Below are 21514 nucleotides of genomic sequence, written 5' to 3' on the forward strand. Positions count from 1 at the left end.
AGAACAGAAACATCACCTATTCTAGGGTTAATAATTAAAACTATTTGGACTTGGGGTATCAGAGAAATCCCTCTTTTCTGGTAACACAGGCACTGAAGGTCAGGAAGCTAAAGTCAAGTTCAGTCCATTCAAGCAGCGCTTTCAGTGAGCCCGAAGACACCAAGAGCTGCAAACCTGGAGCGTGAAGCAGAAGGGAGCGTTTAGATGGTGTCTCTGTTTACCCCGCACAGCGAGCAGTGCTGTGCCGCGCACAGCGGCGAGACCCGTCTTTCATTGTTCACAGCGAAATATTTAATCAGGCTCGTGAGATCTGTAAAGCGTGAAATTCCTCAGCACGGGAAATCCCCCGACACGGTCGCTGTCACCGAGCCTTTATTGCGGGGGGGCCGCTGCCGCTCCACCCCGCGAACACCGTGGCGGCTTCAGGGGCCGGCCCGCCAGGCTCGGCAGAGACAGCGGCCCCGGAGAACGGCAGGGGCCAAGATCGGGCCGGGAGAGCGGCGCGACTGACCGCTAGCAGCCGCGGCAGAGGCCCGCCGCCCGGACTGCGCGCAGGGACCGGCACGGACAGGCCGAGCGGCGCCCGCCGCCGCGCCCGAGTCGGGCGGAGCTCCCGCGCCGTGCGGGGCCGGACCCCGGGCCCGGCAGGCACAGGCGAATGGGGGCGGCGGCCCGCGGGGGCGGTACGGGACCGGGCCGCGCCTCGCCGTGGCGCCGCCGTTGCCGCCCATCCGGCGCTCCCCCACATCCACCCTCAAACAGGGCCCAGCAGCGGCGCGACCGGCCGGCCGCCCTACCCCTCCCCGCCTTGCGCTTCGCTTCGCTTCCCGACCCGGCCCCTGCCGTGCCCCCGTCTCCTCGGCCGCCCCGGCGGGAGCAGGGGGGGCCACGCCAGGCGCCGCCTTTTCGCTCCGCTCACCTGCGGCCTCCGAACGCACCCTGCGCTGAGGGCGCTGCCGCCGGCCAATCACCGCCTGCTGACGGCCGCAGGCAGCCAATCGGTGCGGAGGAGGCGGGGCCGGCCGGGACGCGAGCGGCCGCGGCGTGGCGACCCCTGGCGGCGGCGGATGGAACCTGCTGCGCGGCCGGGCGCTCCGCGCGCACGTGGGCGCGGGCCCCGCGCCGGGCCCGTGCTGTAACGGCGAGCGCGCGGCTGCACCGGGCGGGACACGCGGCCGTACCGGCCGTACCGGGCTTGGCGCGCGGCTCTACCGGGCGGCCGCTTCCAGTGTCCCGGAGCAGCCCGGCGGTGCGCCAGCAGCTCCCGTTCCTTGGGAGTCTGCGGTGGCGAACGCGGCGCGCTCCCTGTCCCGCCGGTGCGGCTCCGCCGGTGTGGTGGGTACGGAGCACTGCGGGAGGGCTGGTGACCGCCGAGAACAGGCTCCCGACTCCGCGACCCATCGTGGGTCGCATCCCGTCGAGGAGTCGTGATTGCCGCTCCCGGTTTCAGGTGGACGAACTTTGACCCGGCCTCGCCCGCCTGCCCGCCCCAGGGCGCGGCGAGTGGCTTCGAGGTGTGGGTCCCGGTACGGAGCCGGCCCGTCCCGGCGCAGCCACCCCTCCGGCGCTGTCCGGCGAGCGGTGCTGAAGGCGGCGGCGGCGCCTCGGTGGGGCGGGGCGGGGCGGTGCAGCCAAGCAGGTGGCGGTGCCGCCAGGCCCCCCCGTGCCCCGCCGGCTCCCCGCCCCCCGCGCGCCCCGCCGCCGTTCCCGTTCCCGTTCCCATTCCCCTCACGTCCGCTGCCCGCCCCGGCGCGCTTGCTCCGCCGCTCCGCCATGGCCAGCACCCTCGCCCGCGCTCTCTCCGCTCGCCGCTCCGCCGGCCTCCTGGCTATGGTGGGCGCCGGCTCTCTCGCCGCCGGCTTCCTACTCGCCCGGGACTCGGTCAGCGCGGGCGACCATCAGCGTCGGCGATACCCGCCCAGGTAATGTGCACGGGCGGCGGGGGCGCACGGGCGGGGGGCGGAGGGCGGGGGACGATTTCTGCGGCACCGGCACCGGGGGCGGGCGCGGCGGCCGCCCCCCGGCTGGAGCCTGGGCGGTGGGTCCCGGAGCAGCTCATGGGGGCGGCGCAATGGACGCTGCTCGTCCATGGAGGGAAGGACCGGGAGGCCCTGAACCAAGCCCGTGCCGGCCGCGGGGCCCCGGGCCACGAGGGCGACGGGGAGCGGCCGCAGGGGCTCGGCCGTGTTGGACGGATGCGCCCCGCCTCGGGCTGCTGGTCGCCGGCTCCGCGCACAAGGACGCCGGCACAGCCGTGGCCGGGGGCAGTCCCGCAGGTCCCGGCTCTCCGGGGCTCGTCGGGGTTGCCGCGGGCCCCCTTCACGGGACCCGCGCTGGCAGGGGCCGTGAGGGGTGCGGGGGCCGCCCCGGGCACATTCCCGTGCCCGGGAGCTGGCTCTGAGTGCTACGGTCCGGGCAGGGAGTCCCGGAGCTGCCAGCTGCCCTGAGTGGACCCGGAGTACCAGGAGAAGCCGCTGCAGTCGGGGACGTGGGAGAGCGGGAGGGGACTAATGCTTGACAGTAGGATTGGGGTCCTGGGTGACTTCCCGGGATGACCGGGAGGGCAGAGATGGGGGTTGTCTGGGAGATGGGCCAGCCTGGGAGGCAGCAGTGCTGGGACCGCCAGTGCCGGTGGGGACTCAGCCCAAGAGAGGCCAGGGAGACTTTGCCAATATCTTGGTAGGAACAGAATGGAGCAAAGGGTCCATTTTGTCCTGCTGGCAGAACACCCAGGATCTCTGACTGTGGGAGCTGGTGTCAGAGCAGCCCCTGGCCCAACCTCATCTGGCTGTGCCAGCCTTCCCACGTGCCTGCCTTCAGGACAGGGACTCTTCTATTGAAAAGAAAAGCTTTGCTGGCATGTCCTGGCTCTTCCCTCTCTGGGCCAGTTTTTAAAGGGAGAACTGGAGGGGTCTGTGGGTACTGAGCAAACAGCCCCTTGGGTAGATTTTGGATGACAGTGAGATGTGCAATCAGGGTTCTGGGACGTGGGCACAGAGTTGAGCTGGGCCAAGTGAGTGCATACACAGCCACAGGCTGGCTTAGGGGTGCTTTTGAGGTAATGCCAGCTCTGCAAGAACCCTGGCCCTGTTTGCACACCCGGCACCTGATCCCTTAAGCCAGATAAGTGTCACATCTACAGCACAATGCTAAGGTTCAAGCTCTAGACCAGAAGCTCTCACGTCACTCCCCTCCAAATGGCTCTCTAGTGCCCCAGGGAGCCCAGCCTGGCCAGGAGAGCCAAGTACCTCACATTCTCATGGTACTGCTCACCATCACTTGCCATGGCAAGTGGGGTGGAGGGGACAGAGGCTGGTCCTGCCCAGTGTTTGTGCTGCCAGCCCTGAGGAGCACAGAGGGGCACGGTGCCAGACAGGACTGGATGCAGTAGCTACCTGTGTCTCACAAGAGCTAAGGCAGAGTAGGAACAGGTCAGAAGGGGAGAGGGACATGGTGGCCACCAGGCAGTCCTTTCACTGGCAACAGCTGCTTGGCTTAGCACATCCTAGAGGTGGGCCAGGAAAATGAGGACTGAGTTTTCCTGCCCATCCCAATGCCAGCAGAGACAGTGCACAGGGAAGGAACAGGGTGGGAAGGAGGCAGCACGTTGCTGCTCCGCACACCGGCAGCTGCTGCCATCCCTGCACCAAATACTGACAGTCAGAGCAGTGTGTCGCGGTGCTGCATTGCAGGCTGGGAGCCCTGGGCATGTGGAGGGCTCACAAGGAGCTGGCACTGGGATTCTGGCAAGCTGTGTTGGGCTACAGAAAGTCGGGGACAGAAATTGAATGAGTTCATAGAGCTACAAAGGACGGATGTTATTAATTATTTATCTCCCAAGAGGGGGGTGTTTTCCAGCTTTCTGCACAAATGCAGAGAAACAGACATCAGGTCAGGACAGGATGAAGTCAAGGTGGGGCTGTGACTAAGAAGCTCTAAAATATGTCTCCTGGGAGGTTCTGTTCAGTTGGGAATGGTTTTGTGACAGTGCTGACACTTGACCTGGACAGAGCCCTATGATCTGTCCTTCACTCTCCAGCTGGCTCACCTGAGAATTTTGCCCCTCTAGTCTTAACCAGAGACATTGGCAGCAGCCCTAAGGTGTCTGAGCAGCACTCCACAGCCTCCTGTCAGAGGCACTGTAGTATGAACCACCGTGCTGGGAGGGCACAGGCACTTCCACCTCAAGGAGACATGGGCACCCTGTGCCTTCTCCCACTATGGCAGCACATTTGGGCCACCATGTTGGGGCTCCCTGCCAAAGCATCTCCAGACAAAAGCCAAACCCCCTCCTCCCTGCATAAGCAAGCCTCATGCTTGGCTCCTGCCAGCTCCCAGTTCCATTCCACCACACAGGGTCTGCTGCTCTCACCATGCACCCCCATGCCTCTCCAGAGTCCATGTGTGGCTGGGGCTGCCTGGGCACCTCAAGCCACTGATGCCAGGAAGGGCACTGGAGACTGCCACATTAGAGGTGAAGAGCTGTGGGGAGGTGCAGGTGGCTGTCATTTCTGGAGAAGCTGCCCAGTCAGTAGATGACAGAATAATCCCTGCTGGCTGCTGAGCAGGGCTGCTGTGGGGTCAGGCACCAGCTTGCTCAAGGGCAGAGAGGGCAGGTGCTGTGGGCAGCTGCACCCCGAGGTCATGGGCAGGACGGCAGGCTGAGGTGACTACAGGACAGCGTGGGCGGCAGTGCTGAGTTGCACTCCTGGCAGACATCCACGCTTCCAGGCTCTGCAGCCAGGCAGGAGCCTACAATACCCCAGAACCACGGAATCATGGAATCATTGAGCTTGGAAAAGACTTTTAAGGTATCACTCGGTGCTGTGGCACAAAACAAAAATTTTGTTTGCGGGAACAAAATAGATGGTGCTGAAATGGCCATAATTTTAAAACCGGCCTTATGGACCAAAACCAAGGGGGTCAAAGCAGTCCAGGTGCAGCATCATCTTGACACTATGACAGAGGACCCCTGGACACCCTGAGCATATGGCAGGAGTGTGGTGCCACTGCCAGAGCCCTCCAGTGTCAGCCTGGACACAGCTTCCCCCACTGGCTCTGTGGCACCACGGTGAGCACAGTGCCAGGTGCTCAGGACCTTCACCCCAGTATTACCCAGCTGGTCCTGGCGACATCCATCCGAGTTCAGGTGCTCAAGAAAGGCTGAAGAGAGGTTGCCCCCATTTGCTGGCTGTGGTCTGGGGCTGTTCAGGGGAGGGTACACTCCAACCAGGTGCTCAGTCAGCACTGTAGTAGGCACAGAATCTGCAGGCAGAGCCTAGAGTCTCAGGGTTTGGATGCTGAACACCTCAGGGAAGACATAGACAGCTGTGGCAGACAGCATGCTTCAACCCATAGCAATTTCCTGCTTGCTGAGAGTAAGCTGGCTTTCCTTAGGAACCTCTACTGCTCCTGGGCATCCTCTGTCACACAGAAAGCACAGCAAGTGGTCCACCTACCAGCATGACCACGCTTGAGCAGTGGAGAAACCTGTCCAAGTGTCCCACTCTGATCAGCAAATGCTTTTTACAAGTGCGTCACCCTGGAGAAACAATGGCCAGCGGGTGACAGGGGCAGAAGCAGTGAGGGACGCGTGCCACGTCAGCCTCTTAGCTGCATCGTCTCATCAGGGCACGGGTCTGTGTGTGGGTTGGGAGAAGCCCTCAGCCCTGGGATGAGTTCTTGTCTGGAGCAAATGCCCTGTTCTGTTGGCCCAGGCAGGAGCTGCTAGTGCTTCCCCACACGTTGCAGTGGGAGCCCAGCCTCCCTTTGTTTCTGCACAGCACAGGAAGCGATTAGCAGTAGCCAAGCTGTGGGCGAAGGGCCACATTCCTTGGCCTGCAGACACAGGGGAGGAGGCCGTGGCAGCCACAGGGCTCTGCATTGCAGCACAGGATTGGTGCTGGCAGCCAGAACCAATGCCCAGTGTGAGCACGCAGCCCAAGAGCAGGAGATGAGCACAGGGGAGTGCCAGGACTTGCTGCTAGTGCTGATGTCTGACTGTTGCTCTCAACAACCAGAGCTGCGCTAGGCCAGACGCCCTATCTCCCACATGGATCCCCCCAAGCTATGTCACCCCCCAAAGCAGGTGTCTCTCAGAAAGGTGTCTCCAGGGATGCAGGACCCCCTCCAGCCACCAGTGTGGTCTCCTGGGCTGACAAGGGCCAGCCCTGTCCCGCTAAGGTGAGTGGAGGCACCCTCAAGAGAGATTTGGCCAAGGCAAGCGCTGGCAGAGTCCTGCCCTGCCAGTTTCCCTGTGAGCACAGAACAAGTACGAAGCCTGTCTAAAGTGGGAATGAGGTCAAGAGACAGCCTCCCACTAAGCTGATTAGAGGAAAGTATCCCCCTAATACAATAAACTGCACTGGGACTGTGCTGTTCCCACTGGCTGCAGATCAGGGTCAGCCAATCTCCTGCCCCACAGCATCTGGGGAGCAGAGGTGTGGGGGTCCAGGAGCTAAGCAAGCCAGACTGCATGCCCTGCCTCTCCTACCCACTGCATCAGCAGACAGGGAGCAGCCCCCTCCCATTTAAGCTGGCATAAGGGCAGCCCCGGGGAGGACAAGGGGAGTGGGACCCCTACTCTGCAGCCCAGCTGCCCTGGGAGCTCAGTGTGGGGATGGGCTCACGTGGCCCCACTGCTCACCTGGCGGGTTGTTCCACCCTGTGGCCCTGCTGAGTGTTTGATAAGGAGCTGCTCCCTAAGGACTAGTCCAGATTTGCCTGTGGACTTTTGTCTTGGTTCAGTGCCAGCTCTGGGCTTGGGCTCTCCCTTCCCTTGCCCTGCAAAGCCTGTAACTGCCTTCCTGCTCCCAGCTGCTGTGGATAAGCAGAGCATTTGACCCTTCCCTGAGCTGCCCTGCCCATGCCTGCACCAAAAGCCTCTGTGGAGCACAGGCACAAGTGCTGGGGTCCCCTCATCCCAAAGAGCTCATTGGTGTCTCCTCCCACAGCGCTGAGTACCCCGACCTGCGGAAGCACAACAATTGCATGGCCAGCAACCTGACGCCAGCCATCTACGCCAGGCTCTGTGACAAGGCAACCCCAAATGGCTGGACCTTGGACCAGTGCATTCAGACTGGTGTTGACAACCCTGGCCACCCCTTCATCAAGACTGTGGGCATTGTAGCTGGTGATGAAGAGGCCTATGAGGTGAGTAGCAGCCAGAGCCTTGCCTGCGGCAGCCAGAGGAGTCCCAGTACCAATGGTACAACCAGCGGCCTGGGATATTACTGCCCACCTCCTCTTGCCCAGCCTGAGCAGTTGGAGAGGCCCCTGGAAAGTCTCCACGTGCTGCTGCAGTACACAGGGCTCCTTTGGAGCAGCTATTCTTGGAGTCCTGCAGCGTCCTGCTCCATTTGTCCTGTGGATTGCTGTTGCACTGCAGGACACACTGTCCCCCACACTGGCAGTGTGGCCCTGCCAGGCTTGTGGCAGAGGCTTCATGAAGCCCTTGGTCTGCTGTACATTGTCCTGCTTGCTTCCAGGTGTTTGCCGACCTGTTTGACCCTGTGATTCAGGAGAGGCACAATGGATACAACCCCCGCACCATGAAGCACACCACAGACCTGGACGCCACAAAGGTGCAGAAGCTGGACAGTGGTGCTGCATGCAGGTGTCCTGCCTTGGGGGTAGGGCCACCCCCTGAACACCCTGTGGCTTCTGTCTGTTCCAGATAAAGTTTGGCCAGTTTGATGAGCGCTATGTGCTCTCGTCCCGGGTCCGGACTGGCCGCAGCATCCGTGGCCTGAGCCTGCCACCAGCCTGCACCCGTGCCGAGAGACGAGAGGTGGAGAAAGTGACTGTGGATGCTCTGAGTGGCCTCACCGGGGACCTGGCAGGCCGGTACTACCGCCTCAGCGAGATGACTGAGAAAGAGCAACAGCAGCTCATTGATGTGAGTCAGTGCAGCTCCCAACCAGCCCCCCTCGGGTGCATGCAGAGCAGGACCCCTTCCTGGTACTGCCTCCCTGGGAGGTTGCATCCTTCTTTTGCAGCTCTGCTGTCTTCTTCAACCAGGACCCCTGCCCTAGCAAGGCATCCCAACAGCACAGTGCTGCTCAGCCCTCATGAGCCAGAAGCTCTCTGAACTCAGTCCCAGCAGCTCATGGCCACCTCTGACTCTTGCCCCCATTTCCCTGCCTATGCCCAGAGGAAGAAGGGCTTGTGACACTCTGCTGGTGCCCTACCAGCCCCTGGCACAGGGTGGGCTGTGCACCAGCAACCTTCTGCCTCCCAGGCCAGGAAGGCAAGGGCTCCTGCCCACGGGTGCCCTGCCTGGGAGAGCCGCGGTGAATCTCCTGCATGGCAGGCGTGACCAGTGAGACAGGGAGTACTGGAACCAGTGAGGGTGCCCTGGCTCCAGCCATGCAGCCTGGGTGAGCCCATGAACTCTGCCTCCCTCCAGGACCACTTCCTCTTTGACAAGCCGGTGTCCCCGCTCCTGACAGCAGCAGGAATGGCTCGGGACTGGCCTGACGCCCGAGGGATCTGGTGAGGTTCTGCCCTGGCACTGGGTGGCAGGACAGAGATGGGGGGGATGGTACTGCTCCATCCATCTCAGCCCTGCCACCCACATTTCCCATGTTTGCCATGCCACAGACCCTAGCACATGGCACCAGTGCCCCTGGGCCATGCTCACCTTGGGTTCTGTGGCCTTACCTGGAAGCTCCTTGTGCACCACTGTCAACAGCCTACTGTTTCCTACACAAACACAGCATGGTACTGGGAAGAGGGACTGTGGAACCAGTACCTGCTGTCAATCCTGCCTGCTCTCACCATCCTGCAGCACCTTGCACTCTAAGGCTGCCAAAAACCTGTAATAGCCTTCTGCTCTCTGGGAAATCCCCAGCACTCCTCCTGGCTTCTGCACACTCTGTGTGACACCAAACCTACCCTGCCACAATCGCATCTTACTGCTCCCTCCCATCATCTTCTCACAGCTGTGCAACATCCCACACTCCCACAGAACAACAGCCAGCACACTTGTCTGCCCATGCCACCCTTGCTGACACTGTGCCTTTATGTGGAAAACATCTGCAGGGTACACACGGTCCCCAGCTCCAGCTGCACCTAACCCAGCCCTCCAGTGCACATTCCATACCTCACATGCCCCCTCCTGCTGCCTGCATGGTGCAGGAGCCACGCTTCCATCCTCAGTCCAAGCTGGGTCACCACCATGCTGGCACCTGCCTGTGCCCAAGGCACTGGAGACAGCTCCCATCACTGGCAGTGAAACATATGGACGGGCACTGGCCCATCTCCAGGAGCATCTCCTGGCTGCCCACCCTGGTGCAGTCAGCACACTGGAATCGAGGGCAGCACTGGCACCACAGTGGCAGGGGCACACCACAGGAAGGGGTGCAGTTGAGTGGGCACAGGGTCTCTGCAAGCTGCCATCACAGCCAAACACTGTCCTGTCCCTAGGCACAACCACCAGAAGACCTTCTTGATCTGGATCAATGAGGAGGACCACACACGTGTCATCTCCATGGAGAAGGGGGGCAACATGAAGCGCGTTTTTGAGCGGTTCTGCCGGGGCCTAAAGGAGGTGAGTGTCCAACAGTTTCTGCTGTGCCAGCCCCATAAACAGGCGAAGAGGGCAGGCATGGCTCCTGTGGTGCTGGCCCTCTGCTGGGTGCTCCTTGGCCAGGGCTGAATCACTGCTTGTGCCTCTAACTCAGGTGGAGCGGCTAATCCAGGAGCGAGGCTGGGAGTTCATGTGGAATGAGCGGCTGGGTTACATCCTAACGTGCCCCTCTAATCTGGGCACGGGGCTGCGAGCAGGTGTCCACATCAAGCTGCCGCTGCTCAGCAAGGTATTACCATGGCCAGTTTTGTGGTGAGCCAGGCTAGGACTGTGGGGAGCTCAGCCACGAAGGTGCAGTACAACATGGGACCCAGCCCTGGATCACGCTCAGGTTCCCCTGGGAGGCATAGGGTCCAGCCCCTGCCTGCATTCCTGGCTAGAGGGGCCCAGGTCCTGGGTGTCAACCTGGGTCTGCTCAGGGCAGGACTCTGAGTGGGGCTGGTGACCCACTGACAGGACCTTGTGAGCAGCAGGAGGCTGCCTCAGAGAGCATTCAGCTAAAGAACCCTGACTCCCTTGTTTTTGGTCCTGCTGAGCACTGACACTTTCTCTGGGCACCAGGACAGCCGCTTTCCTAAGATCCTAGAGAACCTCCGGCTACAGAAGCGTGGGACGGGTGGTGTGGACACTGCGGCCAAAGGCGGCGTCTTTGATATCTCCAACCTGGACCGTCTGGGGAAGTCAGAGGTGGGTGCCAGACGTAGCTGGGGAGGGAGGTTCTGGAACATGTCAGCATGACGGGCCCACGGTGCCCATGCAGCCCCAGGGCCGTGTGCTGGGGCCAGCGTGTGGGTGCTGGGAGTGGCAGTGCCTACCCTGCATGCAACAGGACTGGCCAAGTGGTCCCTCAATCACCACCATCTGTGCTCCTGCTGCAGGTGGAACTGGTGCAGCTGGTGATAGATGGTGTGAACTACCTGATCGACTGTGAACGGCGGCTGGAGAAGGGGCAGGACATCCGCATCCCCTCGCCGCTGCAGCAGTTCCGGCACTGAGTGGGACCGTGGTAGTGCCAGCGCTGTGGGACCCAGGACCCCTGTAGCTTGTGCGATCTCTGTGCCCAGCATGTTGCTGCATCCTGTAACCCACAATGCGTCAGGTCAGACCCCATAAACATGCGCTGCTGTAGCCATGGCTCAGGCTTCTTCTTATCCCAGTACTCACCACCCCACTGACCTTCCAGCACCCTATCCCCCTGCAGAAGCACCATTCGGATTTCCCCCCAGTCACAAGGCTTCACAATCACCACACTGGGCTCTGCACCCCCTGCCCCATCCCAACCACCCTGGCCACCTTCCAGCTGGTACCAGGAGCAGTGCAGCAGGGACAGGAAGCACTCACTGCATGGCCTCAGGTCCCACATTGAGCAGCATACTCTGGAAGGCCTCCTCTGGCAAATGAAGGTAGTCCTGTGGGAAATGCGTCTTGAGCACACAGGCAGTGGGAGAGCAGGAGCCAGTGGGCCCCACACTCTTCAGGATCCTCGATGGGCTGCAGCCAGCCTGTCCAGGATCTCGGAGGGCGGGAGCACCCTCGCTGTCCTGGAGCAGACTCCGGTGTACAGGCTGCAGGAAAGAGCAGCATTGCACTTCCTATGCAATCCACACCTTCCCTCAGGAACTGCTTGCTCAGTGTCCCACAGCGGGTCTGTGGCAGGCTTGCTACAAGGGTAAGGACACAGTGACAAAGGGGAGGCTTCACCCTGAGCCACAGCTCTGACCCTCCCCCAGCCTAGGGCTGGCCGCTCCCAACTGCGGGTGGCTGAGCAGAGCAGTCAGTGCCGGGAGCGGGTGTCAGTCCTGGGAGTCGTTCCCTGGGCCCACACAGTAGAGGAGAACGGATCCACAGTTGAGGGACGGAACCGGCCCTCGAGAACGCATCTATCGGCGGTGACTGCGCTCCCGGAGGCCCCTTCTCACTCACCGGCCTTGGGGTCCCGCAGCACCAGCAGAAGCAGCAGCCCCAGGCTGGGAAGGGGATAGCATTCCTGCGTCCTGCGGGCAGCAAGAGCGAGCAAGAGAGACAGACGAGGTCCCGCAGGGCTCGCTCCGGCACCTCCCGCAGTATGGCCCCAGAACCCTGCTCCAGCGCCCGCTGCTCCCGCATTCGCTACGGCTCCCAGCCTTCCTCCGACACTGGCAGCCCCAGAGACCCCTGTCCCACAGACCGCCGAGACGAGTTTTGACACACTTGATACTTCCCCGACAGGGGACCCTGCCCGGTCCCTGCACGCTCACCCCGCTGCCGGGGCTGGACGCCCAAGGCGCGACGGATGTGATTTCCGCTGGCCTCGGTTTTGGGCTCTAATCTGAGGCCGGCGCCAGCTCCACCACCGCAAACGGTGCCGAGCTCGTACATTACTGAATACGGGAATCCGGCACGGGCGGAGGCAGCCCGGCGGCAGGGCACTGCCCGGGGCTGCGGGCACTGCCCGGGGCTGCCGACACTGCCTGGCGGCAGGGCACTGCCCGGGGCTGCGGACACTGCCCGGGGCTGCGGACACTGCCCGGGGCTGCGGGCACTGCCGGGGGCTGCCGACCCTGCCTGGCGGCAGGGCACTGCCCGGGGCTGCGGACACTGCCTGGCGGCAGGGCACTGCCCGGGGCTGCGGACACTGCCTGGCGGCAGGGCACTACCCGGGGCTGCCGACACTGCCTGGCGGCAGGGCACTGCCCGCTGCCCGCCCCGCGCTGGCCGCAGAGGAACGGCTCGGCCCCGGCAGCGCTGCCGGGCGGTGGGCAGCGCCCCCTGCCGGCCCCGGGACGTGCAGTACCGGGACGAGTGGCGAGGGCGACCCGGGCCGGCGGGGCCCGTTCGACGGGAGTCGGCGGACGGAGGGTGGGCGGCTGCACAGCGCTTCCCGGGCGGCGGTCCCGGTCCACGGCTCTTTGCCGCAATGGCGACGATAAAGTCAGAGACGTCCTGGCTGATGCAGCTCAATATTGGTGACAAAAATGCCAGAAACAGCCCAGGCGGCTGCCCCGTGCAGGAGGTGAGCACCTGATGAGGCCTGGCCCCAGTCATCAGCTCTGGGGATACTGGGAGCAATTGCTAAAACTTAGAGGTCAGCGGGAGGGACCTGAAGACAAGGCGAGGAGCATGTGGGCTCCAAGCGGATGGTGAGGGTACCGAGAACGTTTCCCCAACTGATGCATTGTCCGCCAAGGCTCACCTGAGCTGCCCGGCGCGCTGCAAAGGGAGGTGGCGCTGGGACAGCGAAAATCAGGGTTTTGTGCGCGGACAGCCCCAAGCCCTGGCAGTACCAGGGCACGGTGGCGCGAGGTGGGAGCAGGCTGTGCCCGGTCAAAGCTGGGGCCGAGCCGAGCATCCCGGCAGGGATGGCACCGACGAGGGTCCTTCCGACCGCAGACCCCAGCAGAACGTGCAAGTGTCGATGGATGGGGTTACGGGATAAAGACCCGCTCACGGGTTTGGCTCGGGGCCAGGGGAACGCCGGAGTGTCCCAGGGCTGGAGTGTGAGAGGCGGTGGGCGAAAATGCGGGGCTGCGTGAGTCCAGCAGGCGAGCCTGCAGCGAGCCGAGCGCTGTCGTGCGGCATGTGCTGGGCACGTGTCACCGCCGGGCCGGCACCGCGCCGTGCAGACACGGTGGCCACGGCGGGGTTAATGCACATGCATCAGGTCAGCAAAGCTCCCGGACACCGACAGCGGACTCGGCAGCGCGCGGCTCCCGGTCCCAGCCAGAGCAAGGCCAGGCGCTATGGTCGGCGCGACACAGCTCGATGGGAAGGGACCCAGCCCAAAGCTCCGACCGCCCCCGCCACGGCCCGGCCGGCGCCGAGGCACGGCGGCCATGAGGAGGGGGCGGGCCCGGAGCGGAAACCCCGCCCCCGCTGGCACGCGCTTCATGTCGCACCGCCCAATCAGGAGCTGCCACACGGCAGATCCGGATGCAGGGGTGGGACTTCCGGCTGCGGCCCCGGCGCTCTTCAGCCGCCGCTCCCGGCCCCGCCGCTCCCGGTCCCGTCGGACGCGCCGCCCCCGCCGCTCCCGCCGCTCCCGTCGTCATGTCCGTGCCCCGGCCCCCGCAGCCGGCCCTGCGTGCCGTGCTGCTGCTGTTCCTGCTGCTTGCCCTCGGCGCTCACGGCTCCGACGTGGTGGAGCTCAGCGATGCCGATTTCGAGAGTGGCCTGGCCGAGCGCCCGGGGCTGGTGCTCGTGGAGTTCTTCGCGCCCTGGTGAGGGGCCGCTGGGGGCGGGGGGCCGGGGGCGGGCCGAGAGGGGTACTCGGCCGGTCTGACTCCCTTCCGCGCCCCTAGGTGCGGACACTGCAAGCGCTTGGCGCCGGAGTACGAGTCGGCCGCGACCCGGCTGAAGGGGATCGTGCCTCTCGTGAAGGTGAGAACAGGCTTCCGCTTGGGGTGCACCTGGGGGCGGCCTGCGACCGGACTCCTGCTCTGCAGACCTGACGGACGTCGTTTCTTTGATGCCTTGGAGCCCTGAAATAATCTAGAAGCCGATCCTTGCAGGGCCGCAGTCGCGCAGAGGGTGTGTGAGGGCTCGCCCCAGCCAGGAAAACAGGCCTGCTCTGATGAGGCTGAGAGCGAGCACCGTGCTGCACGTACCCATTGAGGCTTGCTGACTAGGAGCTTTCTTTTCTGCCACAAAACTCGTAGAGTTTTCTCAAATCAGGGTCTCTCTCTTCCTTTACGGGAAGTGGCATGGACTCTTGGCACCATGCCTTTCTGATCAGGTCAGCCTGTTTTCTTCAACTGTTATATGAACTTTAGGACTGAGACGGTGCTGAGAAATTCCTTGCCATTGATTGCAAGAAACTATCCTTTCTAGTATTTTTTTGGTGTGTAGTCTGGTTGAATGTGAAACTATTTAGTCTTTCCAGTATTTTCTCAAGTATTTTTCTGGGCCTCTCATTATACCTGTGCTATCTCTTTCCCAGTCTGGGCTGTCAAGTACCAGGCAGTGTGATGGCTCTCTCTAGTTCCTTGCCTGGGTTGGGTGTGTTAGGGTTGGATTTCAGTCTGAATAGCAAGGTTTCTTTTCTTTTAGGTTGACTGTACAGCAAACTCCAACACTTGTAACAAGTATGGAGTCAGTGGATATCCCACATTAAAGATTTTTCGAGATGGAGAAGAGGCAGGGACCTATGATGGGCCCAGAACAGCAGGTAAGAACTGCTTGGCAGTGTCTGGCTTGCTGAGCTGCTCCAGGAGGCAGCATATAACAGCCAGGGATGCAGGGAAAGTTCTCATCTATAAATACACTCTCCAACCCCTTACCCTCTCCAGAGCTCTTTGTGCTGGCAAAGCCTGGGATGTTTATTTTTCCCTAAAGCTTTCCATTAAAGGTTAAGGTTTCCACATTAGCTCCTAGTTCCTAGGGTGCTAGAAAGCTCCTGTGTGAAGCTGATGGGAGTGGTCCTTCAGTTCGCATATTTATTGTATGGGAGATGCGTATGGATTCTGCAGAAACAGTTTCTGGTTTAGGAAGCTGTAAAATGTCCTGTGGAACTTTGTATTGATCCCTTTAATTATTTTACTAATCTTTCAAGATGGGATTGTCAGCCATCTCAAGAAACAGGCGGGACCTGCTTCAGTGGCTCTCAGTTCTGTGGCTGAGTTTGAGAAGTTCATTGGCGATAAAGATGCTTCTGTCGTGGGTGAGTAGAGGTAGTGCATCGTGAAATGAATGGGTGCTGGGCTCTGGGAGCTTGTGTGGAAAGATCAGAGGCAGTACCACAGGCTGCAGCAAAAGAAATTCCAGAGGTACATGAACAAAACCACCGCTGGTAATGAGGACAGTAACACGTATTTAGAGGGATTTTGAAACATTCAGCCCGAGATATTTTCACAAGGTAGTTGGACAAAGCTCTGAGCAAAGCAGTCTGACTGGGGCTGGTCCCGCTTCAAGCAGTAGCTTGAATTTGAAGACCTCTGGGTATTCCTTCCACAATTTTTTCTATTTTTTTTTTTTTCTTTTTTTTTTTTTTTGCCATGGCAAATTGGCTTTGTTGGCTCCCCTGGCACCATGGTATATGTTTTCCAAAGGTTGTTGCTTTCTTGGCTGGCTGACAACAGGTAGCTTTGGGTTGCTGGAAGGTGTATTTCTTGCTCTGGTGGCACTGGAGGGCTGTTGGCATTGGGTGTGTCTGTGGTTACATCTGGCAACAGCAGATGGTGAAAATTGGTGCCATCTTGCAGGTATAACCACATGAATATTAACCAGCATTCCTAAACTTACTAAGTGCTAGTGGCTGTTGTTACACAGTCAGCAGTGGATGTCTGGGTGTTTGGACAATTGTCCTTGGCTGAATGACCAAGTTGGGCTTCTCCTGAATAACTTTCTGCTGCTGGAAAGGAGAGGGTGCAAGGAGGTCCTGAAAAATGAGAGAAGCTGTTGAAGGTAAGGACTTCAACATGCGCTGAAGGACTGGATTCAGGATTGATCCAGTGCACTGTAGAGAAAAATGCTGAGAGCTGCAGAGGGTACACAGCTGGGTTGATTTGAGGTCACAGTCTGCCTTTCTGCTGCAGGCTTCTTTGGTGATGCATCTGGGGATGCTTATTCGGAGTTCATGAAAGCAGCCAACAGCCTCAGAGATAACTACCGCTTTGCTCACACCACCGAGGAGCAGCTGGTGCAGCAGTACAGGGAAGATGGAGAGTAAGTTACTTAATACAAAGATTTCTTGTTATTGAGGCATTTGGAACAAATTCATGGATTCCAGTTAAGTGGTCTCCGTTTCTAAGCATAGCTTAAGATCTGGATTCTTCCCCAACTGACAGTGGTGTTTCTTTTGAATTGAGATAGAAAGGTGTAAATGGTTACAGGCTCTGAAGGGATCGTGTCTGCTACAGGATGGAAAGTATCTCAACAGAGACATTTTGTTTCTATATTCATTGTTATGGTAAGAATTCTGTTTCTCATTGTGGCCTGTCTGAATTATGGAGAATGCTCTGACAGGTACACCTAATGTAGTACCGCCACCAAGAAATTAGACAGTGTTGTTTGAGTTATGAATGATGAGTGGAGATTGTCACTGGAGAGTGGGTTTTTGTCTCATCTGTCTGCTGTCCTTGGACTCCCAGGGACACTTTGAACTAATGCACAATACCTGCTTTTCTGCAGAGCTATAGTCTTATTCCGTCCTCCACGCCTGACCAACAAGTTTGAGGAGAGCTCTATCAAGTATCCAGAAGACAAAATCACCAGTGGAAAGATCAAGAAATTCATCCAGGAGAACATGTGAGTGATTCCTTACCAGCAAATGTGACAGATTGGCTCCAGTTAGCTTTGTCCCTGTCAGAGCTTGTTTCTTCATTGCTGCCACTTTCTGCTGCATGTCTTGGCACTGCTTCCCTTTGGGGACACCACGTTGAAATCCTGACCTGGCTGTTGGCATGCACTGTCTGTATTCTAACCATGATTCTGTTTAAAAACTGAACCTGTTAGAAATGTGCTGGATTTGGCCTTACTTGGGTCAGCTGTAGCCACTGATGTAGCTGGCAATGGAGATGTGACTCAGAATAAGTCAAATCAAAGTGCAAATCACAGAGCAAAGTGTTTCTTCCTGAGGCCTGACTGATCACTGGCATTTAACTTGCGGGTGGAAGCGTGCTGTGTCAAGCTGTTCTGTGTTGTGGACTCTGCTAATACCTCTCTCATTGACAGCTTTGGCATCTGCCCACACATGACTGAAGACAACAAAGACTTGATCCAGGGCAAGGACTTGCTGGTGGCATACTACGACGTTGACTATGAGAAGAATGCGAAGGGATCCAACTACTGGCGTAACAGGTGGGAGTGGTGGGGGGGGTAAATCGGCCTCGCACTGCTCCTGTCTTGCTGCAGTTTCATAGCTTGGGTGACAGTCCTCTGAAATCCTGTGCTCTTGGATCCTTGGTCCTTAGGAACTTAGACCGTACCCACAAACTGCCTCACTGCTGTGGTGTGCAATTCTGTCCTTCATGCCTGAGGCCCTGGGGTCACACAGGTGGAGGATGGAAACACACAGCAGTTGCCTCAGTCAGCACAGACAGCACAGCTTACTGGTCTGCTTCTCAGCACCATTTCCCCAGGACTTGGCTCTGAAAAGCATGTTGTGCCACTGAATTCCTGAATTCCTAGTCCAATATGCATGTCATCTTGAAGAATGTTACATCATGTGGAAGAAAATGTTCAAAGAAATAATGCTTTGTGGTTTTGTTTGGGTTTTTTTTTGCCCCTCAGAGTTATGATGATTGCAAAGAAATTCTTGGATGCTGGCCACAAACTGTCTTATGCTGTTGCTAGTCGGAAAACCTTTGGCCACGAGCTTTCTGAGTTTGGTCTGGACAGCAGTGTGGGTGAGGCCCCCGTCGTTGCCATCAGAACTGCCAAAGGAGATAAATATGTCATGCAAGAAGAGTTCTCGTGAGTTCTTTAACTTGGTGGTAGTGGGTCTCACTTGATGGACTTTGGTCTAGAGGTCTCTGACCAGATTCTACTTCGTTAGCTTTGAGGAAACAGGAAGGCTAGATGTTCCAGCTGGGAGAAGTAAATGCTGGGTCACAATGGCTCCAGCTGATGTGTTTTCCTGCTCTCTAGAGAGCTTGCAGCCTCCCCTGCTACACAAAGGGAGAGAATTTAATTCAAGATACTGAAATGTCCAGTTAGGAATTAAGGTGCAGTAAAGGGCTGAAGAATTAGTTGTACCTTTCATTTGGAAAAAAAAAACATGAAGTATGCTGGAAGGCCTAAAACTTTGAATGGGGTGTGCATCCAGCCTCCTGTCAGAACCCTTAAGGACATCATTGCACTTGTTCTGGGGTCTACTAAGCCAGCCCCAGACTGGTGCTGTCAGAGATGCAGGTGGCATCTGTTGTGTGGGTGGAAGTAGCTTAAATAAGCCTTGAAAGTTTCCCTCTCTCCTGTGTGTGTGATGATGGCTGTAGCATCGCTTTTCTTTCAGCCGTGATGGAAAGGCTCTGGAGAGATTCCTGCAAGATTACTTCGATGGAAACCTGAAAAAATACCTGAAATCAGAGCCTGTCCCTGAAAGCAACGATGGCCCCGTAAAGGCAAGTGCTGCTTATGGCTGCAGACACTGCTCAGCAGCAGCTTCCTGTGCCTGTGTGGAGTGCTGGGAGTGTGGCATGGTGGCAGCTTAAGAGGCCTCTGTGGTGATAGACAGAGGAATTACTCACTCCCCTTTTCCACTGCAGCTTTCTGAGGTGAGGGAGACGTGCAGCTTGCAGTTTGGGTTCTGTTTTTTTCTCTCAGCATAGTAACTGCTGCTTGGCCACAGCAGTTATGTGCTTTGTGAGTGCAGCAGCATCCAGATTTCCAGCAATTACACAAAGGCCTGCCCTCTTGGTTTGTGCTCACTCCTTCATGGTGTGGTCTTCCTGTTGGTTTTGACTGCACTATTTTAGAGATCTCCCCATTTATCTCATCACTGGGCTGGTGTAAGTCCTGCCTTTCACCCTCCCAGGAAACTCTGCTCTGAGTAAGAGCATTCCCTGGCCTGGCTTTTTGATGAGAGCCTTACACAGGAGTGCAGGTCACGGGATTCGCAGATGTTTTGGGGGGAGGGTTGGGGGTGGGCTCAGCCAGTCCTGCTAGGCTGGTTGCTTGCAGGGACTAAGTAGAAATGGCTTTATCTTCCTGCGAGGAAGACCATATGCAGACCTCACTTGGAGGCAGTGCTGGTACCTTACAGCAGGTTTTTACCTGCATGGTGCAGGAGCACTGTGTTTGCTTCTGCTGCTCGCTGTGCAGGTGTGGGAGACCCAGGCTTGGGTGGAGTGTGTGTAGCATGTCATGTCACTGCCTCATCTCTGACTTGGAAGGAACCAGTTGGTGTGATCAACCCTTACAGGTGGTGGTGGCTGAGAACTTCGATGAAATCGTTAATGCACAAGACAAAGATGTCCTGATAGAGTTCTATGCACCATGGTGCGGCCACTGCAAGAATCTAGAGCCCAAATACAAAGAATTGGGGGAGAAGGTAAGTCTGATACTCTTGCAAATGTGAACTAGAATTTTGCAGCACTAAATGATCCTGCAGGTTCTTTCTAGCCTCTGTGATAATGGGGCATAATTGTGCCTTCCTGAGGACTATAAATTTTGGTCTCTTTGTAGAGTGCAGATATCTTGCAGCAGGATCTGTGGTAGCAACCACACTGGAATATTTAGTCTGTGTTCTTGGCTAGGGCACCAGAATATTCCCTGATTCACTGACTGGCCTCAACTGCCCAAGTTTCTCTTTGAGTGTTTTCCCTCTGCATGATGATAGTTTCCCATGTAGTGAGGGTTGGTGAAGTGGCATTCCCTATGCAGATCAGACACCACTAACCCAGATTATGCTGACTGCTGGGTTCCTGGATTTTGGAATTGGTTACTGATGGGTTCTTTCTACCCACAGCTCAGCAAAGATCCCAATATCATCATTGCCAAAATGGACGCCACAGCCAATGATGTGCCTTCTCCCTATGAAGTCCGAGGGTAGGTCTGGCTGCTGTGACACCACGCCCGTGTGTGAGTCAATCTCTGTCTGATCTCAAGCACAGCACTGAAGAGCTGAAAGAGCCTCATGGGGGAAGGGTGTGGGGGTTGCCAGGAAATAGCTAGGTGACTGCTGGGCAATGGCTTGACATGGAGAAATCAAGAGTGAAAACAAAATATACTGATCTGCCTGGCTTCTCCAGGATTCTGGTGTCCTGGCTCTGCTTGGAGGTCTGTCCTGCTGCTTTGGAATCTGCTGAGAGATTCTGTTCCTGGCAGTGTGAAAACAAATGTGGGCTTGCTGTTCCAAAAGCAGTTCATCTAGCAAACTTGAAGCTGTGAGCTCAGCTAGATCTGTGGATGTGGCCAGGCCCTTGAAAGCCACACCTGGTGCCTCAGAGCCACTGAAGCTGTGCCATGTTAAACCAGGGCAGTGTGGAGTGTGAGTCCCTTCAGTTGGGGCTGGTCTGATAGAAATCAGAGCATCTTAGGAGCTCATGTGTTTCTTCTCTCTCTCCAGTTTCCCCACCATATATTTTGCTCCAGCTGGCAAGAAGCAGAGTCCAAAGAAGTATGAGGTGAGTATTTTGCTGTTCTTGATGCTTTTTAGAGAAGTGAAGAGCATCCAGGTGTTCTAATTACACTCAAACCTCTTTGGAGTTAGGGGTGGCACTGTGTCCTGTTACCCTGGGAACACACCTGATGGTACCTGCTGGGAGCATTGTACTTTGTGCTGCAGGCCCTGGGGAGAACTCTGCTTGTAGTCGTCTGGGTCTCCTGGCAGGCACCTAAACCCCCTTGGTGGGTACAGGTCCTACCTGTCATTTGCTTTCTGCAGGGGGGCAGAGAAGTGAGTGACTTCATCAGCTACCTGAAGCGGGAGGCAACCAACACTCCTGTGCTGCAGGAGGAAGAGAAATCCAAGAAATCAAAGAAGAAGGTGAAGGAGGATTTGTAAAGTACCTATTTGCCATCTTGTCAGGATGAGCTCTGTGTGAATTGGGGAAGCACTGGTCAGACTGGGGCCAGTTCTGGGCTGTGGAGAGCCAGTGGCCATGTGGGCCGAGGGGCCCCAGCTGCTGTATCTAGTAATGTTTAATTTCCTGCCGTCTCTTAGCTGCACTGTTGTGGGGCTCCCCAGGTTTGTTTTGTGGTTTGGGAGGGGGTGGGGGTACAGTTATTTTCTAATTTTTTTTGTACATTTGGAGAAGTGAAACAATAAAATGACCCCCTTAAGACAAAATATCCCTGTCCTGGAGCAGCCCATCAGACCTAACAATGGGATCCTGCTCTTCAGAGGCAGCAGCTCCCTGCTGCAAGTTGTTCCCTGCAGTGAGCCCTCCTAGCCACTGAGTTCAACATTTAGCTCATTCTCCTCTTTCCTCAGCTGCTAGAGCCCCTCCAGAATGTAGCAGCAACAGCTGTCCCAATGTGTTGGGCTTCAGGTGCTGCATTTACACATTT

General features: G+C 57.9%; 2 protein-coding genes across 2 annotated transcripts; both read left to right on the forward strand.

The window, feature by feature from the left end:
• The first annotated feature begins 1666 nt into the window (after nucleotides 1-1666).
• CKMT1A (creatine kinase, mitochondrial 1A) lies at nucleotides 1667-10717 on the forward strand. The gene is made up of 9 exons (XM_005521693.2): nucleotides 1667-1922; nucleotides 6954-7152; nucleotides 7488-7583; nucleotides 7676-7897; nucleotides 8408-8493; nucleotides 9427-9550; nucleotides 9684-9818; nucleotides 10151-10276; nucleotides 10468-10717. Exons 1-9 carry the CDS (start codon nucleotides 1774-1776, stop codon nucleotides 10582-10584), a joined length of 1254 nt encoding a protein of 417 aa, XP_005521750.1. The 5' UTR covers nucleotides 1667-1773; the 3' UTR covers nucleotides 10585-10717.
• A 2841-nt stretch (nucleotides 10718-13558) lies between these two features.
• Nucleotides 13559-21295, forward strand: PDIA3 (protein disulfide isomerase family A member 3). The gene is made up of 13 exons (XM_005521692.3): nucleotides 13559-13785; nucleotides 13867-13945; nucleotides 14615-14732; nucleotides 15117-15224; nucleotides 16099-16228; nucleotides 16694-16810; nucleotides 17237-17362; nucleotides 17795-17977; nucleotides 18516-18624; nucleotides 19425-19553; nucleotides 19971-20050; nucleotides 20571-20628; nucleotides 20889-21295. The coding sequence occupies exons 1-13, from the start codon at nucleotides 13616-13618 to the stop codon at nucleotides 21006-21008; spliced, it is 1527 nt and encodes a 508-aa protein (XP_005521749.1). The 5' UTR covers nucleotides 13559-13615; the 3' UTR covers nucleotides 21009-21295.
• Nucleotides 21296-21514: the final 219 nt, after the last annotated feature.

Source organism: Pseudopodoces humilis, chromosome 16, assembly GCF_049639895.1.
Source record: "Pseudopodoces humilis isolate 2021_Gansu_Grassland_sample_001 chromosome 16, ASM4963989v1, whole genome shotgun sequence".
NCBI lineage: Eukaryota > Metazoa > Chordata > Aves > Passeriformes > Paridae > Pseudopodoces > Pseudopodoces humilis.